General features: G+C 37.9%; 1 protein-coding gene across 1 annotated transcript in view; it reads left to right on the top strand.

Moving 5' to 3' along the window:
* LOC127452221 (protein TANC2-like) overlaps positions 1–27316 on the top strand; it is a 225377-nt gene that overhangs the window by 74390 nt on the left and 123671 nt on the right. The window contains exon 3 of the mRNA XM_051717561.1: positions 22650–22746. Within this exon, the coding sequence (XP_051573521.1) occupies positions 22683–22746 (64 nt within the window). The 5' untranslated portion in view covers positions 22650–22682. The remainder of the gene's footprint in view (positions 1–22649; positions 22747–27316) is intronic.

The following is a 27316-nucleotide window of genomic DNA, read 5'->3' as shown; positions in this document are numbered from 1 at the left end:
CTTAACCACTACTCTGACAAGAGTTAATGAAACAAGGAAGCTCGAACCGTGTGCTTTACATATTTAGTCCAGATCTGTGTCTTGTCTGTGTCTAATCTGAAACTTTGAGAATAAATGAGAGTACAGAATCTCCTGACCATAGGAGGAAATCCAGCTGTTGCATGTCAGACACATCACTCCACCCTAAAGGAGCAGCTGCATTCTGGGCATTCACATAGAGAAATTAATGAAGTCCACTGTGCTGTTTAATGTCCTCCCAGCTGCGTACATTCACTGTCGCCCCTTTGGACATACACTGATCAGCCACAACATTAAAACCACCTGCCTAATATTGTGTAGGTCCCCCTCGTGCCTCCAAAACAGTGCCAACCTGCATCTCAGAATAGCATTCTGAGATGCTATACATCTCACCACAGTTGTACAGAGTGGTTATCTGAGTTACCATAGACTTTGTCAGTTTGAACCAATCTGACCATTCTCTGAGCTCTCTCATCAACAAGGTGTTTCCATCTGCAGAACTGCCACTCACTGGATGTTTTCTGTTTTTGCCACCATTCTGAGTAAATTCTAGAGACTGTTGTGTGTGAAAATCCCAGGAGATCAGCAGTTACAGAAATACTCTAACCAGCCCATCTGAGACCAACAATCATCCATGTGATTATCTAATCAGCCAATCATGTGGCAGCAGTGCAGTGCATAAAATCAGCAGATATGGGTCAGGAGCTTCAATTAATGTTCACATCAACCATTAGAATGGGGAACAAAATTGATCTCATTGATTTTGACTGTGGCATGATCATTGGTTCCAGACAGGCTGGTGTGAGTGTTTCTGTAACTGCTGATCTCCTGAGATTTTCACACACAACAGTCTCTAGAATTTACTCCGAATGGTGCCAGAAACGGAAAACATCCAGTGAGCAGTAGTTCTGTGGATGGAAATGCCTTGTTGATGAGAGAAGTCAACAGAGAATGGCCAGACTTGTTCGAACTGACAAAGTTTATGGTAACTCGGATAACCACTCTGTACAATTGTGGTGAGAAGTATAGCATCTCAGAATGCTATTCTGAGATGTGGGTTGGCGCTGTTTTCCATTGTAAAGATAAGACAATGCCCTTTTTCTATTTTTGGAGAAGTGGGATGCCTGATCAAAGGTTCCTTAAAGCTTTTTGAGTTTTCCTCTGGAAAGAGTTCAGGAAGAAACATTTAAATATTCCCAGTTTAATATAAATTAAGTTCAATCCACAGAATTTTCCACAAAAAAAATAAAAAATAAATACAAATAAAATAAAATTCAACTTGTACCTCCTTTTCTTTAAAAAAAAAAAGAAAAAAAAAAATGCCAAAATGTAGGTTCCAGTGAGGCACTTACAATGGAAGTGAATGGGGCCAATTTGTAAAAGTTAAAAAACTCACTATTTCAAAAGTATAGCCACAAGATGTAAACAATATGCGTTTGCAATATGCACCATGATTTTAGTGTGATAAAATTGCTTACTAAACTTTTCTGTGTAGTTACTGTATACACAAGTTTACAACTTCGTTGCCATGATGACGTAACACCATTAACCAAAACCAGTTATTTAGTAGTCCACTGCAAAAATGATGATTTAAACCACTTTACAGCTAAAAAAATAAACAACTTTTAACAAAAGAATTAATGTAAGTACTTCTATAAAATTATAAGCTTCATATTTCTGCCTTTTAAACCTTCCAAAAGTTGGCCCCTTTCACTTCCAATATAAGTGCCTCACTGTAACCTCAATTATTGCTTTTTTTATATAAAAGAAGGGACGAGCCCAAATAATTTTTTGTGGTAATCAACATTATGCCACAGATGCTGTTGATTTAGATTAACTTGTATTGAACCCGGAATATTTCTTTAAGTGTGCAAAAAGCAACATACTTGATGCTGTCTTTAAACCTGAAGTGTGTAATATCTGAGGCTCTGGCATCTCCAAATAGAATTGCAAAGATACATTTTCTAACAGGTTTCCAGAGCACTTCCTCTGTTTTCCATTGGCATATCAAACAGATTAGTCCAGCCCCTAAGCTCACACCATTGGTTGAGACAATGGCTATGTTTACATGCACTAATTTTCGTCAATCCGAATAAATTAAATCCGATTTTAGATTCCAAATGTACTGTTTATATGTCCCCTAAACTTTGCAGTCCGATACAAATATTTGTTTACATGTGCATTACATGTATTCCAAACAAAATTACTGTGCATGAGAAGAGTGTCAGTTGTTGTGTTCTGAAGAAGTGCATATAATCGCAGGCATCTTTGGATGCGAGTGCGAAGTAAAGACAGTTGGATGAGAGTTGTCTTTGTTGTCCTTAAATGAGTTTACAGATGTGGAATGGAAATAATAGGGATTTAAGCAACAGCTGCGAATGGGACGCTACGCAAAAATCACTAAGCAGTAATCACAGCGGAACGGCGCATTTAATCATTCAAGAAAAAAGGGAAAAAAGGTAGGCTATTTAAACCAGCAAGAGAAGGGATGCTTGCAGTGTTAAATAACTGTCAGAAGAAGAGTTTTACTCTTGTACGGTATAAATAGCCTGCTGCGTATAGTCCCTATTAAGAATGACACAATGTTCTTTTTTGCTTAATGTGATGTCATGAAAGAAAATATGTGCCCTGCAGAATGTTCACTGCGAGCCCGCATACCCTTAATAATGCTTTGTATAAATTAGGGTCCTGTGACGAGTATTATGTATAAACACATACTGTACGCACAACTGCTCTGCGCATGAGTGCAAGGTATTTTAGAATAAGATTGAGAAAGTAGTCGGATTCAAATGTTTACATGGCTAATATTTCCAACTGATTATTTTATATCTACACCACCCCTTTCAATCGGATGGAAATTTCATTCAGATCCAGCTAAATCAGATAATTTGTATGTTTACATATAGGCTTTTCAATCCGATTGAGCTATCAGTCAGATTATAAACGGATTTGAATGGCTTACTTGCTGTTGTCTCTGCATAGTAAGCAAGGGCATTTTAACATGGAAAAAAGTACACACTCCTTTTAATATGCTTTAAATGTTTTGTCTAGCAAAGGGAGTTGTAAAATCTGAGACTGTATCTGTTGCTCTTCAGTTAGACTATTTCTGCCAAATAAGGCCACTGCTGTTAGCCTAGATGCACAGTCATATAGAAGGATCAAGGAATATTTGGAATATTTAATGTTTTGTGTAGTATTTCAATTACGTATAAAATTTTCAATGTTTCAAAGCTTTCAACATTTATGAAAACACATTCAGTCCGACTGACTTTTAAACTGGATATGAAAGTGGACCAACATCCTCCTCATTTGGCTTAGTTTTGGTAGTTTTGGTTAGAATGTTACAATTCATTGCAACTTTTATTTTTTTCTTGCCAAAGAAAAAAAAAATGTGTTAACAGTATACTTTCAACCTCTGTTCTGGGCAAATATTAGATGGTGGCCACAGTGCCAAGAATAATTTAAGCGTATGAAGCTATGAAGCTTTTTCACCTCAGCAGTGCGTCACCGTCCCTTTATCCTGCTAGTCTGTTGTGCAGTCGCTCTGATATCTGTTTGTCACTGGATTATTGAGAAATCAAGTTCAGCACCTTATGAGGTTATTTTTGCCCTGCGTTCTGAAATCGAATCCTAAGGAAACAAGATAAATTTTCATGTGTGTGTGTTTTCGCAAGAAAGCCAGAGAGATGTTTTAACCTCCAAAACTGCTTACCAAGCAGAACACCTTATCTGTGTGTTTTAATAAATTACCACCACTTCCGCAAGAGAGTTCTGCCACATTTTTTGCTCTCCAAGTAATTCATGAAAAAGGGGGTGTGCACTGTTGTGCTCTATTATGCACATTCTCTCGCAAATTCTCAGAAAAAATCCCATTCTCATTATTATAATGTAAAAATATAGAATAATTGAAAATAATTTTCTTTGAAAACACATTTAACCAAAGTTGTTAATAGAGCTTTCAAGCTACGCATTTTATCAGCACATGTTTTTCCTGAGATCGAACTAATGGCCTTTCCGTTGTTTGCGCCACATTTTACCAGTTGATTTACTGGAACTATAAGATATTGAATATTAATATAGATATCTAATATATTTAATTGTATAGTATTTATAGAGAATGTTGGTTACACTTTATTTTACAGTGTCCTTGTTACAGTGTAATTACACACATAAGTACTGGTAATATTTAAGGGGTCATGAAATGCTCTTTTTTTTTTAAATAGTTTTATTATATTCCCTGAGGTCCACTGATGATGTTAGTAAAGTATTTTTGCATTAAAACAGTCTTAATTTTGTAATAAATTATCATTTTCCACCCTGTTTTTGGCTTTCTGTCTGAAACACTCGGTTTTGGCCTAAGCACCCACTTAAAATTTCAACGTAAATGCCCACTGTTCTCATAGGCTAACATCACGCAGCGCCTCGAATAGAGCCATTTTTTAAACTCTGTCAGAAGAGAATGAACCAGCTCAACAACATCATAAAACTCAATGTCAGGGTTTACACATAACGCACATTCAACTCATTGCATCTGAATATATTAAACTGTTCATCTCAAGCACAACAGTTAACACTCACACCCTGTCTACACGAAAGTCGCGTTGCATCAAAAGCAATAGAACTCATTATAATCAATGAGCCTGTTTACATGCACACCTATACTCTGATTACTTTCTAAAATCAGATTATTTTAAAAAACCCGACAAGGCAAGAAATCCATGTTCACATGACATTTGAAATAATCGTGTTATTCTCTACTTTTGATGTCAAATCGTGAAGAGGCATGCGCTCAACATGTGCACACATTGGATGAGCCGGTAAGAACACCAGGTAAGGTGTCTACATGCCTTGCGAAATCGGCATAATGGGCAAAAATCTATCCGTGTCGACTGGGTTATTCATAAGCAGTTTATGGCCTTTATGCTGATAAAGGAGAGGCATTTATTGCATTTACATGACTGCATGCATAGTCGGCTTATTAAGCATAATCGGTGTAAGAACGTGCATGTAAACGTCCATTTTGCCGTTGCATTGCGCCAGCTGTAAACAGATGTCCCATTCCATTTTGTGCTGCACACGATGGCGCTACTACTGCCAACAACCCAAATTTTAGAAAGTTGGTGTCGATGTGCCTGGTGTAGGCAACAAGTCGTTGCCTTGCCTTGCATCAACAGATGTGCACGGTGTAAACCGGATGTCAGCACCATAAACTATCAGATGTCAGCACCATGAACTATCACACAGTCATGACGTATGAAATATTCATGAATGAAATAGTTTACTCACGGTTTTTCCAATCACGTCCAAGTGTTTTTAACTGCCTCATCCTTCAATAACAGTTCCTTTGCAAAGCTTGAATTGTATTATGACTGGTATGTGTTATGAGCCGAACATACAATCCACTCTAAAATACGCTGAAGACACATCCAGTTTCCAGTATCATTCCTTCATGTTTTCAAACACCAACAACAAAAATAGTGCAGATGGGCGAAAGAATGTGTCCATCCATGACGCGCTTGTACTCAGCTGAATGACAGAGAGCTTCTCTTCTTCAGAGTTGTAACTTGACACTGCGTCTTTTAAAAGCGGGCCGAGATATGAATTAACATGGTCAAAGACGTCTGTCTGTGCATGTTTATCTAGAAAAACATTTAAATCCAGACAGGCACATGAAGGTGTCCTGTGTAAGTCCACTTAGGATGAATCTCCCATGACAGGCCCATCTCTCTGCTCTTCACCTTCTGTGTGACTGACTGAGCAGTAGTGGGTGGAGCCAAGGGTGCAATGACGAAAAAATAGGCGTTGCATATGCAGATGTATTTGGCCCTTGTGATGTCACAAGTTCCACAAACTCCAAACGAGCCATTTTTGCAGTTTGGTTTAAATAAATGCTCTTTTTCTATTAAGGAGGAAGTTTTCAGTTCTGAAACTTACAGTATGTTTTTATAGTACAATGACCTCTCATATGTCAAACGATCAAGGAAAGTTTGATTCCTCATGTCATGACCCCTTTAATTAACATCATGTACTTACCATAGGTTTAGGGTTAGGGTTTGGTTAAGGGTTAGTTGCTTGTAATTACGCAAAATTTACTGTTATTACTATAGCCATTACATGTAATATGTATAACAAGGACACTGTAAAATGAAGTGTTACCAGAATGTTAGTATTTGATGATTTCTTCTATGCTAACTATATTTTAAAATCATTGTATTACCGGTGTGATATTATGACCTGGACGTATTCTAGACACGTTTTGTGAGATTCACCCAGATAGTGTAGGCAGGGTACCATCCAAGAAATCACTCCTGTGTGCTCTATAATAATAAAGGAGTATGAATTTTAAAAAGTCAGAAGGCAAGATAGCAGAAGAACAGAAAATCAGGGGGGTGAGACACAAGCTATCATAAAACAAGACACTAAGACTCATCAGCAATCAACTGGTCTCCGAGGACAGGTGTAACTGTGCTACTTAAGTGACAGTAGGACAAAAGAGACACTGTCACCATCTTAATGTCACAGATGAATGCATGTGAAGGCAATACTTTTACACGACGTGGTGGAGCTAATGGCCTATCTTATTCTGATTCTAGTCATTCTGTTCATCCTGACCAAGCCCCTCACATGCTTACAGTCTTACCCCCACCATTTTCCACAAGCCTACTGGTTCTGCTGTTGCTATGCAACCTACTGCTGTCGCTAAGTGAAGCATTAATTAGAGTGTTCGATTTGAATACCCTCGTTATCGCCTCTTAGAATTGCCATGGCTGGTATATTTGCACACAAATGTAAGATTCCACCATTGTGGCCGGCTTAGATGGCATACTCTCCTTTCCTACTGCTCTCTTTCTAGTCCAACCATTATTAGTGCTTTTTTTCCATGGATTTATCCATTTCCATGGATAAAAGCTACAGGACTGGACTTTCTTCCGTGGAACATAAAAGGAGATTTTAAGCAGAATGTTCAGTCACCATTTGTTTTCATTATATGCACACACACACACACACACAAAAGCTATTTTAAATGTATTTTAAACACATAAGTCATACACATCTGAAATGGCATGAGGGTGAGTAAATGATGAGATAATTTTCCTTTTTGGGTGAACTATTCCTTTAATATTGCCGATAACCGATACGTTACAAATATATATTGCATTCCTAATCCTAACCACAACCTTTGTTTTGTTTTTAAAGCACAATTAAAAATATTAGGTGCCCCCGCATTGCATCACTTTTGGAAAACAGCAATCAGTCAGCACTTTGATTTCCCCCTCATAGTCAAATTTTGCTGCATGGATCCATTTCTTTCCTGAAAGCAAGAGAGGGAAGTAGGCTCATTTCCTTTACGGCAGCGTAAAGGAAAAGAGAGGAGAGAGGACTGGAGACACAAGCTGCCACTTGCAGGATGGGTTTTTGGGACCTCTAACTGACCAGGATAGCAGAAACCGAATGAGCCCTTCCAGCCCAATTACATTACAGCCTCCTTTTGTCATACCTCCAACATCTCCACTGATATCTGTCACTTCCTTTGAGCACATAGCCACTAGCTCCGCAAGGCTCATGCTCTGCAATTCTAATCAGAGAATGTGTTTACCCTTCCATGAATGGGACACCATAAGAAGGCCAAATCTTTGTTTTTTAGTCTTTCACAATGGTAACTATACCCTGCTTAAGAAAACATCTTAAAGGAATGTTCCAGATTCAGTACAAGTTAAGCTCAATCAGTAGCGTTTGTGGCATAATGTTGATTGCCACAAACAAATTATATCAACTGGTTCCTCAATTATATAAAAATAAAAAGGCAAAAAATCATGGTTACAGTAAGGCACTTATAATGGAAGTGAATGAGGCCAGTTTATAAACATTGAAATACACACTGTTTCAAAAGAATAGCCACAAGATGTACATATTATAGATGTTAACAAGATTTCAATGTGATAAAATCAGGGATTTATCAGGATTTAACAGATTGCAGGGTTTAGCAGCATTATGTGATCATAGCAATGAATCCAATGTAGTATTGGATAATACTTTACACAGATAAGGAAGGTAAGAGACCACCTTGTGCTATATATTTGAAACAGTGTGTTTTTTTTTTGTGTTTATGGACTGGCCCCATTAATTTCCATTGTAAATGCCTTACTGTAACCTTGACTTTTACTTTTATTAATAGACGAGGAACGAGTCATAATCAAAATTGCCTGGTATTGAACTGGTATTGAAACTGAACATGTTGTTCGCTGATCTTAGCTTGTTTAAGGTGGTTTAGCTGGTCTGCCAGCCAGGTCAAGCTGGTGTTTAGCTGATTTAGCTGGTTGACCAGCTGGACAAGTGCACAAAACCCTTTTAAAACCATCAAAGTGGACCAGGGCAACCAGCTTGGCTGGGCTAGGAGACCAGTTAACCACCTTAGGCTGGTTTTAGCTGGGGGGTTTTCAACATGGTAGTTTCTGCCAAGAAAATAGTTTCTGCAGTAACTGTTACTACTGTAAAATCATAACAAATCAATATGAGATCTTCTTGAAATGGTGCAAGAGGTTTTTAGAATCGTTTCGTCCTTTTGTTTAATTTCGTTATTTGATGACACTGGTGGCTAATACTAAGTTACCAGAGTTTTATTGTTGTAACTTAGGTAACTATGGTATTTTGGGGAAACTATGGTTACCATGGCAGGTTTTTGTAAGGGTCTTTGACTAATCTCTTTTGTTATGCTTTTCTTGACATCAACAATCCATTCCAGCCCTTTCCATCAGAATCCATTAGGGTTGAGAGTGCTGGGAGAGGTGGATTTTTAAAACCTTAAGAAAGACACAAGAATCTGGGAATTTAATCAATTGAAGCCAAACCTGTATTCTGACTCTCATGGCTTCTCATCAAGTGCTGCTCAAGACTGATGCATTGCTCTGTAAAAACTACCATACAATTTCCCATCACAGTGATCTTCTGCTCAGCATCTTCCAAACCAAACACAGGAAGCTGTGTAGCAGCAAGGCCATAAATTCACTTTCTGTCAGCATCAGTAGTGGCACGATTTATAGGCACTGCCAATATTAAGCCTGGAAAACAAAGAGAAAGTTCTGTGTTGTTCTAGAGAAACCATCTGACATGTGCAGAGGCATGCAGGCAGATAAGACAACATTATGAGCATTAGTCATTGAGTAAATAATCCTGTTTCCAATAGCAGTGTGAGAATATCTACAGTCTCACCTATAGTGGAGCTAGCACATTTTTTACATAATTAACTAAATGAAACCAGTTTTCTTTATTAATTAAAAAATATACTGCCCATAAATTATTTTGTTTTTGTTTTTTTACTAGCCATTAAAGTGCATTATTTCCTTAAAATATATATTTTTGTCCAAATTAAAAATAATTTGGCTGTTTTTCCAATATATATGCAGCAGACAGCGCAGATCATTGTCACTTGCAGAAATCTTTTGGTAAAATGCCACATCACATGTTTTTGTGAAATGTTTCACATTCCACATATTGTCATTCTGATGGCTTAAAGGGATAGTTCACCCAAAAATTGTAATTCTGATGGCTTAAAGGGATAGTTCACCCAAAAATTGTAATTCTCTTATCATTTACTCACCCTCATGGTATCCCAGAAGTGTATGACTTTCTTTCTTGGGCAGAACACACACAAATATTTGTAGTAGAATATTTTAGCTCTGTAGGTCCATACAATGCAAGTGAATGGTGACCAGACCTTTGAAGCTTCAAAAATCACAAACTTTCACTTTCAAAATGTGAAATACTGTGAAAATTAAAGGGGAGATTTATGGTAAAAAAAAAGGACTTAAATATTGTTCTGTTTCTCACCCACATCTATCATATCATTTCAGAAGACATGGATTTAAACACTGGAGTCATATGGATTACTTTTATATGGCATTTTTGTGATTTATGGATCTTCAAAGGTCTGGTCACCATTCACTTGCATTGTATGGACCTACAGAGCTGAGATATTCTTCTAAAAATCTTTGTTTGTGTTTTGCAGAAGAAAGAAAGTCTTAAACATCTGGGATGGCATGAGGGTGAGTAAATGATGAGAGAATTTTCATTTTTGGGTGATCTCTTTAATCTATCAAATGTTTTGCTGTAAGTTCTGGAGTTACAACATAAAACGTTTGGGTTCCTAGATAAATGTCTTATGGTAAATGTTCCTTGAGGTAAATGTTGTTTGAAGATGTGCAGCAGTCACTGAGTCTTAGCAGACCATTTGAATCTCTTTGATTTGATTTACTCACTTAAAGAAAAGGATCGGAGTATCATACAATATTTGCGTCAATGGCGATTTTAACCATGCATTATGTAGAAATTCCTAGAAAACTACAGATAAATGTTACTGTTACGTTTATTACGCAATTGACCTGACTAATTCATTTATCTGTGGTATTGGTATACAGTGATGTTAAAAAGTATTTGCATTTGCAAAAGTATTTGGGGTGGGGGGGGGCTTTGGTTCATGGCGGCCACCCACTAGCTCCGCCCCTGCTGGAAAGGGTTAAAAAGCTATTTCAAAGGATCTGGGACTCAAAATAACCACAGTGAGAACCATTATCTCCAAATGGAGAACACTTGGCACAGTAGTGAACCTTCCCAAAAGTGGCCGACCTTCCAAAATTCCTCCAAGGGCACAGCAAAGACTCATCCAGGAAGTCACAAAAAAACGAGGGACAACATCCAAGGAACTGCAGGCCTCTCTTGCATCATTAAAGTTCACTGTTCATGACACCACTTTCAGAAAGACACCGGCCAAAAATGCCATCCATGGAAGAGTGGTGAGGCGAAAACCACTGCTAACCCAGAAGAACATTAAGGCTTGTCTGGATTTTGCCAAAACACACCTTGATGATCCTCAAATCTTTTGGGAGAATGTTCTGTGGACTGAGGAGTTGAAAGTGAAACTGTTTGGAAGACAGGGGTCCCGTTACATCTGGCGTAAATCAAACACAGAATTCCACATAAAGAACATCATACCTATGGTAAAGCATGGTGGTGGTAGTGTGATGGTGTGGGGGATGTTTTGCTACCTCAGGGCCAGGGCGACTTGCAATAATTGAGGGAAACGTGAATTCTGCTCTCTACCAGAAATTATCAGTCCGTGAGTTGAAGCTCAAACGCAACTGGATTATGCAGTAAGACAATGATCCAAAGCATAGGAGTAAGTCCACCTCTGAATGGCTCAAAAGAAGCAAAATTTAAGTTTTGGAGTGGCCTAGTCAAAGTCCTCACTTGAACCCGATTTAGATGCTGTGGAAGGACCTTAAACAGGCAGTTCGTGCTCGAAAACCCTCCAGTGTGGCTGAACTAAAGCAGTTCTGCAAAGGAGAGTGGGCCAAAATTCCACCACAGTGTTGTGAAAGACTGATCTCCAGTTATCGGAAGCATTTGCATGCAGTTGTTGCTGCTAAAGTAGTTACAACCAGCTATTAAGTTTAAGGGGGTTAGTTAGTTTTTCACATGGGTTATATAGGTGTTGGATAACTTTTTTGCTTCAATAACATATATATATATATATATATATTTGAAAACTGTATTTTGTGTTTACTCGGGTTGCCTTTGTTTTATGTTATTTCTCGTTTGAAGATTTAAAACAATTTAGTATGACAAATACACAAAAATAGAAGAAATCAGGAAGGGGGCAAGTAATTTTTCACAGCACTGTATTTAGTCTGATGACTCCCCTTAGACATACATGTCCAGACAGAATGATGTGATTTATAGAACATGACTTGAACTGTCAAAACTCACACAGAAACTTAAAACCCCTCACATCAGCGGCGAAAAGGCAAGGAGACCCTGGCCAATTATTTTGACTGTGCGAATCAAAGAAAGAAGCGAAGCAGGGAATTATTTGAAAAGCAAAAAGAACAGGACAACCCTGTGAAAAGAACAACAGGACAAATCTCTCAAGTCTTTCTGCTTGAGATAAACAAGAAGGTTTGAAATTATTAGCTTACAAAGTAGTCTGTAGAAAAAGGGTGGCAAATAATTATGTAGACTTTAAATTAGTTGTAAGATTAAATGGAAAACGGAACTGCATTCAAACTCTTAAAAACCCAGAAGAATCTTTCAACCTGTGTCAGTCATCAGCAAAACCCTGTTCTTCAAGGTTTTCTTTGGGATCCTCGAGAACATTAAGATCCTTCTTTAGAACCTCAAGAGGTTGTAGTCAGAAATACTGTTGTCTGTTTCTTCCTGAAAACACCCAACTTTTCAAGAAGTTGAATGCAGGTCTAGGCTGGTGTATGCCAGGGTTTGGTGCTGGTCTGGTCTTAAAATTTGATCAGATCTTCGTCTAAGATACACAATAAACACAATTTGCGAGTGTTTTTAGGGCAGGGTGGCTCTGATGATCGTCCCCAGTCTTCACCAAGGTTCATTAAATCTTTGAAAGATATTCAAGAGGTTTTATAAGACATCTAAAAGCAAGTAAGTGTGAGATCCTTGAGCACACCTGTAAATTCCAATTTTTTGTCATAATTATATAAAATTTCAGAATTATCCCACCATAAATGTCAGTGGTTGATCACACTACATGTCAGTCAGATGCTCTTTCCCTCTATAGGTGGGCAATTCTTGGCCAGAATAAGCTTTGTGGTCACCTAGACTTTAGGCGACTTTTGTTCTAGGGTGATAGAACAAAATCTTACAGTTTAAAACTTGTTTAAATCTTGAACTGCAAACAGTCCTAACCGATTATCTTTGTCTTATTTCCTTGTAGAAATATGTTTAGAATCCTTCAGATGATATAAATTTACCTTATAAGCACAACTACCTAAGATATTAATGCTTGCTTCAGAGAATTTTCTTACATGGTTTTGTTTACTAGGTGAATTTATTATTTAAATATAAAATGATCAAAAAGGATGTTTAGATAATTTTACTGGAAAACAAGACAAAATTGCTCATTAAGGCTACACCTACATTAATCCGGATACATTTGAAAACTGCATTTTTGGTTTCGAAACACTCAAAACCGAAAATGGCATTTTCAAGTGTTTACCAAAAGTTGCTCGTCCACACTGAAACGTATGAAACTCTTAAATCCACTTACTGTACATGAAAAAATTGCCATTCCACGTATGGTCTGAAACGCAATTGTCCTCGTGTTCCATCGCCGGACAGTGATTCTGAGTAATCTTCCCATCGCCTTTGGAAGAATCCAATGTGAAGGTTGTACAAAGTAACAAATTATCAAAGTGAATAGCAGGCACAACAATGCTGCTACAACAGGGGCTGCCATCTTGATTGTTTTGGGTTGAATGTATCACATGTCTGCGTCACATGGCAACAAATACATCATTGTTTCCATATATCTTTGTTTTCCCTTTCCACACTATAACACGAAGACAGCATTTTCAAATCTGTCCACTTGGGAGAGCATTTTCGAAAAGCTCCAAAAGCAAAATGCTGTTTCACTGTGTGCAAAATGCCAAAACACAGAGACAAAGATGCATTTTTTTGATATGGCATAAGTTTGGGAAAGCTTGTATCTGCATTGCTGGAAAAAAATGTGCTTGTTACATTTATCTTTGGAGTACGTTTTGCCAGCTGATCAGGAACCATCAGTAGATGGAGTGCGTATGTGTATATAAACTGCACAAAGAGGCTCAAATGTTTGTTTGAGGATCTCGTTCTACTTTCTGAGCCCAAGTTTCTGCAAGCACTTTGGAGCTTCTGTGTTGTATTTGGAAAGGAAATGACATGGACAAAGGGAAGGCGCTGTGTGTTTGTGTAGCTGTCTTTGTGTGCGCACGTGTGTGAGTGTGTAGGGGGTTTCGTTTGCCATTATTCCTTTGGCTTTGTTTCCTTCCTTTCTCCCTGTAAGGTTTTCTGTCAAGGAAAGAAAAATCTAAGGTCAAACTGGCATGATTGTCTCCCTCTGTAGGTCTTGCACATTTTGCATTTAATGTTTTTATTCACAAAATGAGCAGAGAAACTATTTGGAATAAATTCATTTAAGAGTTTCACCACATTAATAAGTAGTGTTTGAGTGCAAAATCCTGCGTGTTTTTTTTTTTTTTTTTTTTCACAAACCATCTGCAATACAGATTAAGTAAGTGCAAAATGAAATATTTAAATTAAGTGTAATTGTCATTCTTTTAGCACAAATGTGCCTCCTTTCTATGCAAACTAGGCTTGTTATAGATTATGCCTTATTCACAAAAGTCAGGACTGTTTGCTTAGGGCAATTAGCGTTATGCCATTACCACCTGTGGAAAGCCGCAGCAAAGTGAATTGTTTTTAAAAGAAATGTTAATGTTCATTTACTATTGATTAAGGCAGTAACTCATCAAATGAAGATTAAATGATGGAAACGAGCTTTCTAAAAAGGCATTTATCAAGACATGCAGCATAGTCGAGCCTTTCGGCATTTTAAAGAACAGGTTCAGGTGTCTGGTTTGTATCAGTGGAGTGATGCTGTACAGTCTGTGTGAAGTGTACCAGATCGCGGTAGTCTGCTGCATACTACAAAACCAAGCACTCAGAACTGGCCTGCAAGATGGGAATTCCGCAATGCAAATTGCGTTAAGCACAACATTTTTGTGCGTGTTTGCGCTGTTACCTGATTTGCATAATAACCCGCCAACCCCAGTGTGTGTCTATCTTATGTCTTATGCCATCAAATTCTGGGAATTTGCTGTATGCGTTCATATCCTTACCCTTCTTCTATTCTTTGTTCTTTTCCTTGTGATGGAAGTGTTTTGTTTCATTGCACACGACTCAAACCTCACAGTCACAAGACGGCACCCATTGTCACGCCCCTCCCCGGCACGCTCTCTGTTCATTGGCTTCGTAGAGCAGCAGCAAACACACAGTGTGTGATTCCTGTAATGCTTCACCATGGGAGGCATTATTCAAAGGGAGAGACTGTATAAAACATAAAGCTCTGGGGCTCCATGCTTTTAGTCATTTGCACTCCTGTAGAATCCATCAACAACAGAACAGTTGCTCATGCTCGCAGTAGCTCTCCAGTAACCGTAAGACATTTAGAAAACTCATGTTCAGGTCTTGTAAAGAGATACTTGGCTTAAATACACAGATTGCTTTTGGTTCTTCTTGAGGCCGATAGGCAAGTATCACTAATATTATTAACAAACCCATAACCCTAAGTATTAAACTTCGGTGTGTAACTTGTCCCCTACCATTTGTGCAGACTGATTGTGCTGTGATTTCGGCAACAGAAGATTGAAAGTTCTGCTGCTGAAATCGGTCTGTACTTACCAAAATTTGAGCCACTGCCCCCAGTGGCCGAAGCTGGAAGTATTGTTGAACCTATGGGCATATTTGAGCTCCAATTTCCGGGTGAAATATTCATAGAGTTGCGCCGAAAGCAAGTTGCATTTTAAGTTGTGAATGATGTAAAACAGTCAACAGGAATGCATATTTTATTATCTCTACCCCCTAACCCATACCCCAACCCTTAACCTAACAGTCAGTGGAGTGAAAATCCAACTTTAAATCACACTCACCATTGTTTATGTAAACTTGATTACTTCCTGGTTTCTACAGCACCAGAACCCTTGTCAAAGGTAGCTTGTACAACGCGCAGTCAGTAGTGCCACAAGAAAAGGTGAACACATTTGAATTGATGCAAAAATGTCTGATGGGGGCTGGTGCTTGTCAGTACTGCAACAGAATGAGGTCAATTTCAGGGACATAAACATTCGGAAATGTTGATTTCCCGTGTTGATGTTGATTTGTGCTCCGGACATGAATTATACCTAAAAGCATGCAGCTTATTGAGGAGAGAGATGCTATTACTTTTCTAAGTAATTTGAATTATAGCACAACCTCTTGTACCTTATTCTATAATAAAGGCTGCTGTAAGCTATTTTTTTAATACCACTCATGAAATGTCCTTATACCTGACAGATTATCATTGAAATAGGTGTCCTGACTCTGGGAAATTACAATTCTGTTTGGTGGTATTGCTAATGGTGCAGAAATCACTGCAACTTGCATTTGGAAGAGTATTAGAATTTTTTTTTTTCAATTTGCATTTTAGCCAGATAACCATAGCAGCGGTATTTTGTATAACCTACAGTGTGCAGAAATTCACGAGCTGTGGCTTCCAATCAGACTTGAATGTCTGCAGCTGACATGACATGATCACCCTGCTGTGGCCCATCAGTCCGGAAGATTCCATCACCGTGATGCTAGCTGATAACTTGTGGCAGAATACCTGTAGAGAGAGTCTGCGCCTTGTTGTTTTTTTGTTGAACAGTGTATGAAAGCCTGGATTCCTGCTTCAGGCCCCAGATTGACTCTGATAACACAGATGTTCTTAACTGATTGTCAGAGAAATGTAAGCTGAGACTGTCTCCGGTTTGAAGAGGATGATTTTGTAGCTGATAGAGCATGGATATCTCTTATTTTGATGGCATAAGCCTTTGCAGGTGTCTACTATTTTAGTAAGCTTAGTTTCTGATTGCTTATGATGGCTAATTTGTTTGTAGTGAATCCTCAGTTGTTTCAGAAAACATATGTTAATCTGTTGTAGATATGTTGATTTGTGAGTCACAACCTGCAGTGCAATTGTAAGAGAGTTTCACTGATGTGCGTGAATATATGTGTTTGTGTAACTTACAAAAAAAGTACTTTGTTGGTACCATGGTACAGTGATGGTATCATATGGTAATACAATGGTATTTGGTAGTTGACAAATAACTTTTTTCTTTCCAGCATTATGTTTTGGGGTTAAAATGTACATATAAGAATAAGGGAAAGAGAACATAGTCACAATTTTCCACATTTTCACAATTTTTAATCATCTTTTAGCTTTTACAAATTCCCTTAGTGTTCCTGTAGTGTGACAATTAATATAAACATTACATATATTAATAGTTACAGTTTAAATGTGCAATTATACCATAATGCGTTTTTGCAAATGGTTGACATAGATGAAGGATGATTGAGTTTGTGTATGTATGACAGCAACCCTGGCCTGAACTCCTTCCCTTGAGGCACTTGACCGAATTTTCATCCTCTTTCGTTTCCCTGTCCCACCCTGCATTGTTACCCCTCTGTCTTATACTAGTAATCCAGTTGGACAATAACACACAAGCCCCCCTCGGCTAGGCGGATTAACAGTGGACAGACACACGCGATGAGGCTGAAAATTTGGCTGAGGCCCGCTGGGACAGTGTCCGATTCTGACACTCAGTCTGGGAGTGTGTGGACTGTCCCAAAGTATCTGTTCTGTTCTCAGGCAAATTTCAAGGACATAAAGCAAGCATGCATGCATCCTTAACTACCCTTCAGTTCCACAAGTATTTAAAGGAAAATTTTGCCCCAAAATGGAATATTGTTTACTCGCCCTCATGTCATCTTCATGGGAAAAATGATCAGAGAAGTTAAGAGAATGACTTAAATTTTAATCTATTCTTCACACAAATCTATAGAATGGCTTCAGAAGACTTTGAATATAATGCACAAGTCACATGAACTAATTTTATGGGACGTTTATGGTGTTTAATTGTCATTTTGGATCTTGACAGCCCCAGTCCCCATTTACTTTCACATATGTAAAAGAGTGGCCATGATATTCTTTAAAAAGTCACCTTTTTTGTTCCAGAGAAATGAAGAAGTCATACGGTTTTGGAAGATTATGAGGATGAGTAAATTATGACTGATGTTCCTTTTTGGTTGAACAATTCTTTTAAAATCTCTGTCAGCACAGGCCAGAAATACAACTTGTGTACTATATTCAAGTCTGCTGAAGCCATACAATAGCTTTAAGTGAAGAACAAACCAAAATTAGTCATTATTCACTGAAAATCTTCTCCTCTGCCATAGCTCTCAAATCTCATTTGTGTTTGCGTCAAATTTGGCTTGTGAAGAAGCGTCGCACGAGGTTTGACTTCACTGATGCCAGACACCTTTGGTTCTCGCACGTTTTGGAACCAGTCGTAACGACACGTTTTAATATGCAGAAGTGCAGATGAGATTTGAGAGCTACTGTAGAGATGAAGGTTTTCAGTTTTTAGTAGCTGTCTTCAGACTTTGGCACTCATATTTAAAAAGTGATTCTTCCACTGCTGCAATGCAGATACCATTTTTCACCCTAGCAACTTTCAGTCTGAGTTTCTCATTAGTTTGTGTGTCAGCATTTCTACAGACATCAGGGCCTCATTAAATCGAATGTCCGAGTATGAGAGACTGCTTTGGGGAATAGTATTAGCTCACTCTCAGGGTTAACCACGGTTCGCTCAGCAAGCGGCAGCAAACCTTGCTACACTGAGCTACATCTTGTCTGTTCTTTATCAGTTAGAGGAAGCACAGCCTCAGGATAAGGTCACGCTGCCCTCCATCTCACTCATCTTTATTCAGAGGCAGTTTCACGACCCGCCTCCATCCCCCCTCTCAATCTTTTCTTGTTGTCTTTCTACCTCTTATGTCTCGACTTTGTACAACAGGATCTTATCGACTACGCCAACACCGAAACTGAGAAAAATATCGTCGAAATTGTTTGATTGTCTAACAAAATGGGGATTATAAAATAGTCTTGCTCTGTTTTCTCTAAATCTGAGCATAGGTGAGCCAAACCCGTCTGTCACAGGACAGATCATAGACTAAGGGGCAGAACGTGTTCTTGTGCAAAAAAAAAGCTAGAAAGGAAAACGAATGGAAAAGAACACAGGTGTCTCGAGGTGCATTTTTAAAAATAAAGTTCATAATGCGGCACTCCTGTGCAAGAAGCTGAAAAACAGCAACATGAGGCACTGCGCAAGTCAAAAATGTCTGCTTAGGGCATGTTTACACACAAAAACAATTGAAAAAATGCACAGACGAATGCAAAAAATGTGTTCGATGTGAACAGCCCCAAAAAGACCAAATTTTGGTTATATCTCAATTTTTAAGTTACTGTGTTTTGCCTTTGCAGGTCAGCGTAGATTATACAGTACCCAGATGCTATCTAATGATGTTGTAGTATGTCCTAATACTGGCATCTCTTTTGATTCATAACTTAAGTACAAACTTTACCATTATCTGCCCAGTGCATACTTAATATATTAGCATTCATCCCTTCAGACTCTGTGACTTGGTTAGTCATTTCAAAAATCTCCTTTGGTCAAAAAGAAGAAAATCTTGCCATTGATTCGTCACTGTATGAAAAAAAAATTATGTGTACATACCCCCCCCAACTAGGCCATCTGTTTCTCATTTGTGTGACCTCTGCAGAAATCAGTTGTAAAGGTGTGGAGGCCCAGAGTAATACCATAGATCATACATCAGATACACTCAGCCATATGCAGAGTGAATTTTATACTGCAGGGTATGTGGAGTTCATGTTGCTTGTGATAATTACATCTCATGATACCCTCAAAGTTTTGGTCCAGTATTGTTCCAGTAAGGAATGTAAAATTCTTAGCTTCACTGTGTTCTGCATTTCAAAAGTTGTAGGAAATGAATTTAATGTGGCAGCTTTGAGATAGTCTGTATCTGTCAATCTATCCACTATCGATCTATCGATCGATTGACCAACCGACCAAACAACACCTTAGAGCGAAACACTCAGAACACCTTAGAAACCACAATCTTTTCTCTATGTATTATCTTAACATCAGTTTTCTGTCTAATATATTTCTCACACACTCTCCCAAATGTCAAGAACAAAGCATGTAATTGACTCTAGACTAAAGGACTCTCAGATCTGACACTGACCTGCCGGCAACTGAAGATGTTTTTTTAGAGACCCAGAATGCCCTTCTCAAGTCCTGAGACTATTTATTTTCTGAGCCCATGGACTCACACACACAAACTCACTCTCTTTGCTGAAGAATAAGGATGAAAGCATGGGAAAGACAGATGAACAGACAGAATGGTACCAGAGATTCCCAAAGCACCCTGTGTGGTGGGTCCAGTCTTCATGCAAAGCAGCTGTGCTGTAGTCTGGGTGACTCCTCACAGTGCATCTATTTACTTGAAGGAGAACCAGTGTTTCCAGCCTGTCTACCACTTAGTGTTTTTCTCTGCTGTTCAGTTACTGAGTTTTTTGGAAGCAGCAACAACCAGAGAATAAATACAAACTGGCCACAGTGTTTGGACACTTAAGACACACTTAAAAATGCTCATTGTGATTGCATTAGATAAAAAAATATCAAACCAGGTGGCATCTGAAAACAAATCATTCTTTTCTGAAGAACTAACATGTCACTTTGGATATGTTCCACTTAGGAATGCACTAATCCGATACATGGATTGGCTCCGATAATGATGTTTTTAACTGTAATATTAGTTCATACGTTATGACTGAAACATATTATTTCTGTATAATAAAATTATTATTATATTTACAGTGTTATTATTATTATTATTATTATTATTATTATTATTATTAATGTTATTTTATTATAATATATTATTATTATTGCTTTATTAATATTACAGTTATTAGTTAAGATATTATGACTTAAATATATAATTTATGTATAATACAATTATTATATTTTGTAATAATAGTAATAATAATAATAATTATTATTATTATTTTACAAAATACAGTAATATTTAATATTTAAGTTGAAAAATAAATGTGTGATTTAAAAGGTGGACTGATATCTTATTACAAGGAAATAAGTCCAGATACAAGCTGGAAAAAATGTGCAGAGAGAACTGGCATCTTTTCTACTGAAGACTTTCACTGTAATTACTGTAAAATTTTCTGCTGTATTATTCTGTAGACTAGGTAACAAAGTTTTTTTTATATAGGCTACATGTTTTTATCTAATTGTTAATAGTTTTTAAAAATATTTTGTGTAGTTAGAGGTTCGTGTTTCTTTACACATAAAAAAAATAAAATAATATATATATATATATTACTCCCAGTCACTTCCACACAGTGAGGTATAGATATTTTAAACTGATTAAGGAAAATACAACACTGTGTCAGATCAGGATCGTTATCAGTATCGGCCGATACCGAAAGTTCAGGTATCGGAATCGGATAGAGAATTTGTATCCGTGCATCTCAAGTTCCACTAACATTTGACAACCATAAAGTGTCCAATTTCGTAATTTTGAACAGTATTTTGATTATTTCATAGTTTAAAACCTAACTAATGTCTTTTTGTAAAAATGTTTTGCTTGAAAAGTTTGCTCATGCTGTCTTTATTTAGAATAAATGCTGCTTGGTTCTGTATTTCGTAATGTCAGTAATGTAATGACATTCAAAATGTTAAAGTGTGGCTTAAGTGTCCAAAACGTTTTGGGGGCTACTGCTTAACAGGACTAGAACTGGTTAATCAAATAGATTTTATAATCATAAATACACACACAAATACTTCCACAGCCACAAACACATGCAGACATTCTAAGTTCTCAATGTAAACATATAGGTTCACAACTTGCAAAAATCCAGCGAAGAATGTAAAAATAATTTCAGAAGAATCCTTGGGGCCAATAAATGTATTGCATACAAAAGATAAATACTCCACTTGAAAGAATCCAACATTACCTACAGCAGCAGCAGAACAAAGACAGTGTCTCTATCCTGCACTCGTTCACACATATAAACACATACACGCACCCTGCTCATGCATGAAGCAGTAATTATCAGCATCAGGGTGTGATCCCCCCTCAGTGTGGGTGTTGAGTGAGTACTAAAATAAGCCAGTGAAGAATGATGAATCCCACGAATGAAACTCATTATCAGCTTCAGCGTTCCAACAGACCGAACCTCTGTGTACCTGAAACATATAATCACACTGGCTTTCAAAAATCCCCTCAATAACTCTTTGTCTAGACTTCAGAACCGAATATCACCAGTCAAGCTACGTTTTATAAGAGATCACACCTTTTCTGTGATTTGAAATAATAAGAGATGCTGCAGATCAGGCTTTAGTGTTAAGAGATTAGGAATATGTGTTCATAGCTCAGAAAATAGATCATATACTGACTGAGTTATGAACCTTACTCATAGATTTAAACACAGTGGCAACTGTCATCATGTATATTTGTTGCTCAGGTAACACATAGGTATAGTCAGTTTTTCTGCATTCCGGATCATGCCCTGTCAACCGCGTTGCCTTTAAAAGTATACTTTTTTGACCGCGAGCGAATATGAACACATTCGACGTATGCGCTCTATGAATGCTTTGTGATACTCTTTCAGTACAGTCAATGGCAGGCACATGCGCCACGAGGCACACAGACGAGAACTGTCCGCGTGTCGAGAAAATCTGGGCAGAGTACGGATAGTCCGCGCAGACTGTGCTGATGATGAAATTTGCATCACGCATACTGTGCGCGGAGCGATCAGCAACGCAGACAACCAAAGTATACTTTGGCCTTTTGCCAGGCTGATTAATCATCCTATTTTTGGCCATTTTGAGATTATCGGCATCAGCCATTTACCGTGTTCGCTTAGCCGATTAACTGAAGTGTTTCCCTTATGCCAGTTCAAAAATCTACCAAAAGATTTGTCAATGGAAAGTCGACACTTTCTGTTTCCCCCATATAAACCAAACAAGCAAGTACAAACCAAAAGACAAATCTACGCCCTTAGGTATAGGTATCTGTATCGGCCATTGAAAACCATGTTGATCGACCACAAGTTTCTTTGCTTGTTTCACACAGTGTTATATTGTTTTTATCTCTCTTTCTTTCTGCAGATTTCTCTATAGCCGGTCCAGAACTGTGCAGTCATGTTCAGGAACAGTCTGAAGATGCTGCTTGGCGGCAAGTCCAACCGCAAGAATCGAAACAGCAGTAAGTTGAGCTAGTTGCCCCTTTTTGTTTTTGTTTTTATTTTAGAACGGAAGCTTCTATTCAACAGAACCCCAGGATGTGCATTGAGGGTCATGTGGCTCTCTTTATAAGGGGATGTACACAAAACATGTGTCTTGCAAGGAGCGCAACAGAATTAATCTCCAAAATTATATTTCTTTCCAAGCTTTTTTTTTTTTTTTAACAGATGTGATAATTTCTCACAATCTAATCAGCCTAAGATTTGCTAGTCCTAGCTTGTTAAAGCTGGTCTCTCAGCCTGGCCAAGCTGGTCCTCAGCTGGTCTAGCTGATCCCCCAGGCTGGTGCTCAGCTTGTTTAGTTGATAGGTCATCTAAATCCCCTCTATAGTCAACAAACAGACTAGCCTGACCAGGCTGGCAGACCAGCTAAGACCAACAAACTTTTTTTTCTAACCCCCACCAAGGCTCTGATACATGTGTAGATTTGAAAGTTTTGATAAAATGCATGAATGTGGCTTGTGTGTATGCCCCCTAAGTGCATTTGTGTGTCCATTTAAGCTCACAGAGAGACTTTAGACTTGCATTGAAGAGATTACGTTAGTCAGAAGCAGCTGTTGGAGTAAAAATTCTGCTATGGGCTTTTTATTTTCTTCTCATGTTCACAGTGTTTCTGTCCTCATGTTGCACCATTTAGAGTCAGTGCAATGGAACTGCGCCAGATGAAGCTTAAAGCCTCATCATTGTTATGAAATTCAGTTAATTGAAGAAAGGGCCACTGGAACAGTGAATGGAAATAAATGGTAGTGTTAAACGAATGAGCACACTTTCACAGACTACTGCTGTGTTTTTGCCAGCAAAGCAAAGTTTAAGAGAACCTGTGTACTACCCTTCTGTGTGTGTGTGTGTGTCCGTTTAAGCTCACAGAGAGACTTCAGGCTTGCATTGAAGAGATTATGTTTGTCAGAAGCAGCTGTTGGAGTAAAATTTGGCTGTGGGCTTTTTATTCTCTTCTCAAAAGTTCATTCGAACTTTTCCATCTTTTCCTTCATTTAAAAGCTCAGATATGCTTGAGGGGCTCTGCCAAGGAGGTTTATAATACATGGATAGAGCTATCTGTTAACATTCCCATGCATTTCAATGCCAGTTGCTCGACTCCTTTCAGTGTTGTCCTGGCAGAGCTGAGCAGCACAGTCGTAGCTGTGTTTGATAGGTGAGGGCAGCGTGTTTGTTTTTGTGTGTACGGCCAGTTATATATGCTGTTTGGTTTTCACTGATTTTCACACACATCTATGTGACTGAAAACACGCCCACAGAAGCTGTGATGCCTTTGTTTACCTCGCACACAACATATACATGCAAACACACACACTTTCCTCCATACCTCATTTCTGTCCAAGACTCCCTTAAAGCTCAAGCCAAACAAGTGCCAAGTGTGACTCACCCAACAAACCAGCCATTCACCTTAGAGACCTGTATCAAAGGCACCTCACACTTCCCTGAAAAGCTACCTCTCTTCAGTCTCCGATCACAAACGTGTCAACGGAATGACTGTGGTTTTTCACTGGGTGAAAGTCAGTGCTTCTCTACTGACAGTCTGGGTCATTTACTTTAGTGCTTCTAGCTCCCCTTCAAGCCTAAAGGGGCCAATTCAGTTGTGCACATTAGGGGTGTCATTACTGTTTAAGGTTTAAATAAATGTAAAGGCGTTTGAACTGCCCTTTTTAAAAAATGACAGAAATATGTAACTTTAGTAACTTAAGAAGCTGCACATTTAGTGCCACATTAAGGTAATTCTCCAAGTTAAAAATGATTAGTTACATCATAGTGGTACTTAAGAACGTATAGAATCCTTGGATCAAGTTAATATGCCAATTGTGAGAACAGTGTTAGCAATTCTAAGACTTTTCGTCATATTCAGGCTAACATTACTCAACATTTTTGTGTTGTCAGATGGTCTTAACTAACGTTGGGAAGTTTGATTCATTTTTGTAAAACTGTCCGTTCAGACAGTTAATTTCAGTGAACTGGCAAAAAACAATTTATGGATTCACTTCACAGAGTCACCACTGAAAATCATTTTGGAGGGCCCATGTGGCATTTTACATGTTCTTTGTTGCAGTGTTCTTAATGGAGTTACATTTGTCAAATGTTACTTTGTTTATAAGGCTGAGCAATATGGCTACAAAAATAATCTCAATATTTTTCAGCCTATTGACGATATTCATTATACAGTATATCTCGATATTTATTTGCCCTGAAATGGATTAAAATGTATTATTTTTTAATCAGAGGAACCATCATTTCAACCAAAACGCCATTGTAGCTAATTAGATTCAAAATGTAATGCATGAAGTGAAAATGCAATTAAAAATAATTAAGGCAAGTTTTCCACAATTTTTCAAAAAATGGCAAAAAGCATTATCTCCTGTTTGACTTTTTTGTGTGTGTGAATGAACAGGATGTGAAAAAACCAACTGAATATTATTATATTACTTTATTATTATTACTGTGGGACCCAGTAAAGGTTATTATAATAATAAAATACAAAATTTATATTATTATTTTAAGAATTCTGTCGTGTTTACGTCACGTTCACCTGGATCTTTTATTTTGGAGGAAAACTGAAAGTGCAGTGTGTATTTGGCAGTTTACAATACTCATTACAAATCTGGTGAAATGCTGTCATCTCTTCCTTTTCTGTGATACTGTGTCATGTTTTTAGATTTTTATGATAACTTGTAGCAGTTATAAATGTTGAAATTGCCCTATTATATGAAACTTCAATGCTTTCACATTGCACGTAAATTGCTCTGAGACCTCTGAAACAGCATATCATGAGCCCCGCTCTTGCACAAAGAACAGCATGCCACCCAGGGTTTGCGTTAACCAAAAAGTAATATACCTTTTTTTTTAATTATTTGATGGATAATTCCAAATGCTTTCTGTCATTTTGACAGATAAAAAGTAATAAAAAAAGCATTTTAACATAGTGCATCAGTTTTGACTTAACTCTCTCTCTCACTCTCCTGCTGTGCATACATGTGCCCTCTTTATTGCCTGGTATTAAAGATGCGTTTTGGGCGATATGATCACAAGTGGACAGGCACCATCTCCATTTACACCTACTAAAATGCATCTCTTTTGACCACTTGTGTTGGGATTTTGAGTGCATACATCAGTCATTACGTCAGTGGGTTACTGCATGATAATAAACCACAAAAAAAGCATAAGAACAAAAAGAAAACGGGAAGTCAAAAATCTATTACATATCCACTGTCATTTGTATCCCATTATAATGGATGCTACGCCCCAGAATGCCCTAGTACTTATGAAATGACAACAAATATGACAGATGGAAATAGACCATGACCAAAAATAGACCAGTTTTACAACTCAATCTGTCAGTGTGACAGGTAAATATTTTTTCTAGCGCAACCTCTGGTGCCACCCATTCACTCTAAAAGCATACACAGACCATGAATTTATTTAAATAATTTGCAGCCTTTTGTGGTTTGATATGGCCATATCCTGATACTGATGTTATTTTCATTAATTGTGCAGCCCTGAATGATCATGAAATAAGTCTAATGATGCAGTCTTCAGGAAATATAGGACCAAAGAAAACCCGAATTACAATCATCACGATTTTCACAATATTGCTTAATTTTATATCGCCACAAAATCATCAGGATTATATTGTGAATATTCAATATATGCCCCAGCCGTGATTGTTTGATTCAAATTTTTTTCCAAAGGAAATTTTCCCTTTATGGTCAAGAAATTTATAAATGTTTTGCAAATTGGCTCAACTGAATCATTAAAAAAACAGGCGCAAAAAATGATTCATTCTTGATTTGAACGTAATGAATATGCCATTTCAAGTCAAGGTGTTTGGTGAAAGGAACAGTTGTTGTGAAGTAATGAAAAAGCTTTCTGCTTTCCAAATAAAATACCTTGCAACTGATAACTGTGGATTGGTTCTTGTCTTTCTAGCATGATTCAGTTCCAAGCATCAGTCAAATTTGTGGTTACAATGAGAAATGGAACAGGGTGCCAGGGACTCAGTTCAAACCAGTCTTACCTATATGAAGCCAAAAATGTTATAGATGTCTACACACCAATCCTCAGTCAATACAGAAGATGTTTCTCAAACAATGCAGCCCAGTCCTGTTGTTGTCAGTCGTGTGGATTTTTCTGTTTTATATTACAGCTGTATTGTTGTACTCATCTTTGATCTCGACTTGAGATTGTGTTGTACAGTAACCACTTTCTTCCCTTTGCATGTCTCCTTGTATCCTGCTGTGCTACATATGTGTAGTTGCTGGTCTCTTTTTCTGTCATTCTTTTTCTTTTGCTGTTCAGTTAGATGCAAATGCATCTTTCTCTGCTGAATATATTTGCCACAAATTAGATCTGCTCAGCCAGCAACTTTCTGAGCACACCAGAGGAACTGAGCTGAGAAAAAACACATGTCGCAGCGCGATTGATGGTTAGCCTCTAGACCCCTCGAACGTTGTGAGCAGAATCCTAACAGTCTCGAAAAACTGCCAACAGCACTCACCCATGAGCCCTTTGTGGTTTTAATATGAT

The sequence above is a fragment of the Myxocyprinus asiaticus genome, chromosome 14, assembly GCF_019703515.2.
Source record: "Myxocyprinus asiaticus isolate MX2 ecotype Aquarium Trade chromosome 14, UBuf_Myxa_2, whole genome shotgun sequence".
NCBI lineage: Eukaryota > Metazoa > Chordata > Actinopteri > Cypriniformes > Catostomidae > Myxocyprinus > Myxocyprinus asiaticus.
The sequence above is the reverse complement of the archived record's forward strand: the minus strand, read 5'-3'. Positions and strand labels throughout refer to the sequence as shown.